Below are 7,002 nucleotides of genomic sequence, written 5' to 3'. Positions count from 1 at the left end.
GCGTGTGTTTGTTGTACCGTCACGTGACTCCGCAGCGCCAGGTGACCGAACACCGAACGCCGCCCACCGCTACCAGCCAGGCTCGGCCAGCAGCAACGCATTACACACAACAAGAGAAAGAATAGGTCTGTTTGGTTGTATTTTCGGGCCGAAAATGAAACGATAGCAAGTCGTGCTATTTGTAAAAAGGTGGTAAGATACAGTGGTAACACAACAAACTTGTAAAAGCATATAGAAATTTTTAAAATCCCCGCCCACTTGGCCCCTACAGATCGCTGATACGACGAAAAAAAGTGCACTAAAGGGGAGAAATGTTGTCTTATTTTTGTGTTGTATTGTACTTCCTAAACACGTCCTTACATTATTTATAATATTTGTTGTGGAGTGATAATTTTCTACACTTTGTTTATTTAAGAAAAGAAAATCCAGAAAGAAGTTCAATGAAGGGAGAGATTAAGTTTTTATTGTAGTTTCTGAACATGCCTGAAAAATAATTTGTTTTTATTTGTCCTCAAGTGATCATTTTGTGTTTCTGAACAAAAACTTTTATTGTGATAAAGTATTTTCTATTTACTTATAAACCAAATTCTGTACTGGACTTTAATTGATTAATAATCCAAAAGGCAAATCACGAAAACACTTAAAATGTCATGAGAATTAATTCAGATTTAGATTGATTCAGACTGATGGTGCATCCACCTTAATTTTTAAAAAGTATCGATATCGGTATCGGTATCGGCGATACTGGCCCAGTATTTACTTGGTATCGGATCGATACCAAATCTAGCGGTATCTCACACCTCTAGTAGACGGCGCACCGCCGCTATTACGCAGGAGTAAAAGAAGTAGCAGATACTGGCACACAAGCCTAGAGCGCCCTCTCGCGGCTGTCAGTATGAAAATAACGAACAGGTGAAATTATATATTTTAATATATAAGTCGCACCTGAGTATAAGTCGCAGGGCCAGCCAAACCATGAAAAAAAGTGCGACTTATAGTCCGAAAAATACGGTAATTTCAGACTGATGGAGACTTGAAAAAGGCAAATTAGAATCTAAAGCAGAGGAGACATGAAGCTTCTCTTGTTGCTCTCTGAGCTGGTTTCCATGGAAACACTTTATTATAGTCAGTAATGTTGACTGAGAGACTTTAATGTTGTTACTCTGTAGTCTGAGTGGAGTCATTGTAACAGAGAGACAGCAGCACCACCATCAGGTCAAAGTGGAACACTGCAGTCTGTGACTTTCATCCTGCACAACTTCACTTATTTCTCACCTCTACACACTCCAGACAGAAAACAGAAGAAAAGCTAAGAAAACCACTGAAACGAATCAACCAATCACACAGGCTGTTCTTCAAAACAGGAAGTAAAGTATAGCAGCTTCAAGACTGTGAAGCAGCTCAGATGACCAGAGAGAGAGGAGAGGGAGGACAGTGTCTCCTTGTGTCTGATGTCTGGGACTAGAACTCAGTCCAGCTGCCACATGTGTGAGTGTGTTTCTCAGAGGAATGTGTTTGAATGCAATAAAAGGAAATGTTGCTTCACTCTTGTCCTGCAGACAGAAACTTAGGAAGCAAACGCTGCAGGATGCTGCTCTCTGTCTTCTTTACTGTCGCTTCTTGTTTCCCTCAGTGATGTTCACTGACCTGCTGTAAATCAGAGACACATTAATGTTTGTGAAACTAAGATGAAGAGATCCTGGAACACTAAGACGTGATCCTGAATCCTGTCTCCTCATCAACACACTGAGACATCTGAGCTGGGCTGCTCTCTGAACCTTCATCTGCTCTCACTCTGACTCTTGACCTTCATGGTTGACCGTGGTGTCCACGGCTGCAGCAGCGAGGCTTCCTCTCTGCAGAGTTCACTATAAAGCCCTCTGAGCTTCAGCTCTGGGATCATCACTGATCTTTGAACTCCTCATTCTGCAGCATCTGGATGCTGCTGCCTCCACAGCACCACATTCTGACTGAAGATGGAAGTGATCCAGGACTTAGAGCTCAGTTGAAGCAGGTCTGCAGCAGGTTTCAGTTCAACTCAGAAACAGCGCCCTCTGCAGGGCTCAGCAACTGTTCAGACTGAAGCTCAGCTGCAGTTCAACTTAGAATAAACTTTATTCATCCACAAGAGACTTGACTTGGTCACAGTAGCTTAGTATTACAAAAATAGAAAGTCTCTGCCAGAAACACTGTTCTGTTTGTCAGATAATCAGAGTCTGCTTCTGTCGTCACCAGTGAAGAGTGATTCCATCTAATGTGTGGATGCTCAGTCAGCGTCCTGAAAGGGACTTTGGTCCCTGACCTGGAGACAAAGCAGGACGTGGGACTCGTAGTTAACAGAGTCTCCAGCTGCTGCCATCACGGCCTGACTGGCTGTTCAAGTCCACCTGACATGAACATGAAGGAGTCTTTGTCAACGATTAGGACTGCTGTCATCAAGTGTCTTTTAGTCCATTCATTAAAACAGAACCAAGAGAACCAATCACACATGATAGTTGAATGTGATGTGAACTGAGAACCTTCTTTCAGTTGGATCATCAGGTCTGTTCTGTCTAAGTTTATGACAGGTTCTGTTGTCTTGGTCCAAACTGATATAAAGTCACAAAACTGACTGAATGACTCAGAAAGATTCCTTCATGTTCATGTCATGTGTTAGCAGCACTTTGTCTTCATCATTAATGAAGTTCTAATGTTAGTATTTATCTGCTTTCAATCTAGAACTGGTCCTTTTGTCAGTTTCAGAAGTTAGTAAAGAATCTAAAATAATAATTTATCTGAGGAACAAGAAGATCACCAGCTCCTCCCCCACTCCTCTGTTCCTCTCCCTCCCTCCTTCCAGGACCCGGATCAACAAAACCTCTCATCAAAGATTTTACTTTGGATTGGACTGTGTGAAGACCAGACAGCTGTCAGTGTGAGAAACACTTCAAAACATTACATCAACTGGAGATTCATCGTAGATTTCAAGAGAGACCACTGCACTGTCATCAGGGTGAGAGGAATTTTACAATATCTCATCATAATAAAATCACCAGCAAGACTGTATTATCTTAAGATTTATTGGAGATTTCAAGAGATACTGTACAGCTGTCATTAGCTTAAGAAACATTTCAAACATAACAAACTAAATATTCATCAAAGATTTATAGAGAGACCATACATCTGTAATTAGAGTGAGAACAATTCCAAAATACCTCAGTAACACAAAATCTAGCAGAGCCACCGTAGAGCTGTGACCAGTGACAGAAAGATTTCAGAACATTGCCTTAATGAAAGATTTATCATAAATGTTTAGAGAGACTTTAATGAAAATATGTTGACCATCATCTGCTCTGACTAAGAAGAGGAAAGTGAGTCTGTATCAGAGATTTGAAACCCTCCCTTCACTCAGTGACGTCAGACCTGTAAAATCAAACCTGACAGTGAGCAAAGGTCAACAGGACGTCTCACTCTGTCAGCCACAACAAAACCACACATGTACAAATACTTTCTATCTGATGACACAGGTCTTTATTTACTCTGCAGTGACTCCAGCTCCATAAGGGGGTACAGAAGATGAATGAATGAATGAATGAATGAATGACTCCAGCTCAGCTACTAAGAAAACAGAAAGGTCAAGATAACACCATCAGAGACTCAGGAGAGATGCTCAGTGGTGGCTGTCTCTCTGCTCCGCCTGGGTGGGTGGTGCTGTTGCCATGGAGACGAGGAGGTCATGTCCTGATAAATGAGGTAATCAAACATTGTTTAAGGAGGAAACAAGTATGATGAATAATCAGCTGATCAGATGAGTGATTCAGAGTGTTACCTGTTGGTCTGTGTCGACATAAAGACACCATGAGGAGAGTGGAGATGAAGTATGGACAGAACACCACCAGGTGGCAGACCAGTCTGAGGACAAGGTGGAGGGAGGATGAAGGAGAGGCCCCAGAGGTCGGCTGGATGAGGCCTGTAGGTTTCTCTGTAGAGAGAATCTCACCTGGTCAGGTGAACATGTGGATGAAATAAGAGTTGAAATCAAAGTGAAGCTCCTCACCTGTGACAGTGATCCAGCTGGATGGAGACTCTCCAAGACCACTGATGTTACACTTGTAGAGGCCTTCATCAGACCTGGTAACATGGTGGATGGTCATGTGACCTGTAGACTCATTCCTGATCAAGGAGCCATCTTTATAGAAAGCAGCTGAGAGGATGGAGGGAGTGGTCTCTGTTTTACAGAGCAGAGTGACGTCATCTCCCTCCATCACAGGGAGGACAGGACTCTGCAGGATCACTGGTCCACCTCAACACAGAGACAAACTACAGCATTTCATCCATTTCCACACAGCTTCATCAATACTAACTCCACAGTCTGAGCTTACCAGAGACAGTGAGGTTGATGCTGTTACTGGTTGCTCCCTCTCTGGACTCACACCAGTAAACTCCACTGTCCCTGGTGAGGATGCCACTGATGGTACAGGAAGAACCAGCTGGTTTTCCCCAGTCCTCACACTGAGTCCTCTGTTCTGTAGAGGTGTTTCTCCTCAGAGTCCATCCAGCAGAGCTGTCGTCCTCCTCACAGCTCAGAGACACAAAGTCTCTTTTAAAGAACTGAGAGCTGCTGGGACTCACAGTCAGACGAGCTGGGAGGAAGAGGGAAGGATTAACTATATGTTAACATTTTCAATAAAATCTGACAAATAGTGAGATAATAATTTGAGTTAAAGAACCAAATGAATTCAGCTCAGTTCAGTCTTCTTTATATAGCATCAATGACAATCAACATCTCAAGATGCCACCACTCAGAGCCTGAAAGCCCCAGAGAAGCACTAAGACTACGGTGGCAAGAAAAGCCCTTTTGAACAGAAAAAAAAGCCTTTAGCATCCCCCAGCAGCCTAGGCCTATAGCAGCATAACTAAGGGATGGATCTGGGTCACAGAGGTCAACCTAATTCTATGATTTGTGAAAAAGGAAGGTTGTAAGGCTAACCTTAGAGAGAGTGTCTGCCTCCTGAACCCACACTGGGAGCTGGTTCCACAGGACAGGGGCCTGATAGCTGAAAGCTCTACCTCCCATTCTACTTTTTGAAATTCTAGGAACCACAAGTAGGCCTGCACTTTCAGACCAAAGTGATCTGTTGGGATGATATGGTACAATGAGGTCTTTAAGATATGATGGAGCTAGGCCTTTAAGGGCCTTGTATGTAAGGAGGAGGATTTTAAATTCTATTCTAGACTTTAAAGGGAGTCAGTGAAGAGAAGCTAAAACTGGAGTAATATGATCTCTCTGGTTAATTCCTATCAGTGCTCTTGCTGCTGCATTTTGAATCAATTGGAGGCTTTTTAAAGAGTATTTGGAGCCAGACAGTAATGAATTACAGTAATCCAGTCTGGACGACACAAATGCATCAACTAGTTTTTCAGCATCACTCTGACACAGGATGTTCCTGATGTTGACCTATCTGATGCAGCTGACCCCTCACAACCCCTACACAATCTGTTTCCAGCATTACAGAGCACTGTACGCCAAAACCACCACCAAAAAGACAGTTTCTTCCCCCAGGCTGTCCACATGAACAACAACAATAACTATGCATTAGTTGTATATATTCACTGTACAAATTCCTGGATCATTGTATATATGATATGTGCTCTTATCCTTTTTTCCTTTTTAATTTTTCAATTCCTTTTTTTTTAGTTTTTGTGTACAGATTGAGATTTATTGTTTGCAGTTATTTAAATTCTGTGTGTTTTTACACAAGAGAGCAAAAGTTACCGAGTCAAATTCCCCGTATGCGGACACAAACTTGACCAATAAAGCTGATTCTGATTCTGAATGTGAAGACTATTGCTCCTAGCAGCGTTGATCTCCATGACTAATTGTCATTGACCTGAACAATTTGGATCTGATCTAGTCTAATGCAGTTCTTTTAATCCCAGCAATACATTTCAGTCTTTTGTAGTGAAATATTAAGTCTGTCGTTCAGTAATTCAGCTTTAAAGTGTGACAGAAGAAGTTGACTGACCTTGGTTTGTTGTGCTGAACAGCAGAGAGATCAGAACTAAAGGGAAATGACACTCAGGTTAGTTTGAGGTTTCACCTTCCAGAAGAAAACACTGTAGAGAACTTACAGAGCAGACACAGTAGAGATGTTTCCTCCATCCTGCAGCTGGGTCATATTATATCAACACTCTGAGCAGGTCATAGTCACATCAAGTAAATCCCTCCTCCCTCGTCTGACTGTCAGTGCTGTGGTTTCCTTTCTGTGGTTCTCAGAAATGTTTGTTATTTTCAGTGAAACGAAACAGAGACGTGACAATTTAAAATGAGGTCATGGACCATAACATGGAGTAAAGACACAATTGATAAGAACATCTGACAGAACAGCTGTATGTGAGTGATGCCTTCACTGACAGTGGATCAACTAGAGCACAGATTAATAATGATATGACTGACTAGTGCATCAATAGACTGATCTCATCAATCATGTTGCACGTTGGTAGATTCTGCAGGAGGCAGCGGTTGAACTGAGAGGAAGTGAGCTGCAGGCTGTCTGTTCCTCTCTCTGCTTTAACCACTGAAATGTGGTGAGAAACAAAATGAACAAAGTGAAGGGCATGGTGCTGACTTCTCTGGTTGTTGGTCCAGACTTATAGACTGAATGACACATTATGTGACAGTTTCTTTACACTTTAAATCAGTCTGTTGATGAAGACTTATGAACAAGACAATGAAGGAATGAAAGGACTTAAATGATTCATTCTGGATAATATCCAAACATATAACCATTGATTTAACCTAATCACAGACTATGTCTCAAGATTGAAAAATTCAAAGAGTTTATAGTCATGTGCACAGTGATAAAACCAGACCTGAATTATGTTTCAGGTGAATGAACTGATGAGTTTTACTAAACGTCCATGTGTCATACTGTGGAAGTAAAGCTTGTCATGGGGGCGGTTGTCCACAAACCAGAGGGTTAGCGGTTCGATCCCCGGAATGTGCCACATGCTGAAGTGTCC

General features: G+C 42.1%; 1 protein-coding gene across 1 annotated transcript; it reads right to left on the bottom strand.

Annotated features, from left to right (window-relative positions):
- Nucleotides 1-3,061: 3,061 nt before the first annotated feature.
- On the bottom strand, nt 3,062-6,142 carry LOC311496776 (high affinity immunoglobulin epsilon receptor subunit alpha-like; the record flags this gene model as incomplete). Its single annotated transcript, XM_084556757.1, has 6 exons — nt 3,062-3,720; nt 3,809-3,961; nt 4,037-4,282; nt 4,362-4,622; nt 6,006-6,041; nt 6,112-6,142. 6 exons carry the CDS (start codon nt 6,140-6,142, stop codon nt 3,650-3,652), a joined length of 798 nt encoding a protein of 265 aa, XP_084412883.1. The 3' UTR covers nt 3,062-3,649.
- Nucleotides 6,143-7,002: the final 860 nt, after the last annotated feature.

Source organism: Chelon labrosus, assembly GCF_963514085.1.
Source record: "Chelon labrosus genome assembly, chromosome: 1".
NCBI classification, from domain to species: domain Eukaryota; kingdom Metazoa; phylum Chordata; class Actinopteri; order Mugiliformes; family Mugilidae; genus Chelon; species Chelon labrosus.
Note: the sequence above shows the minus strand (reverse complement) of the source record. Positions and strands in the feature narration are given on the sequence as shown.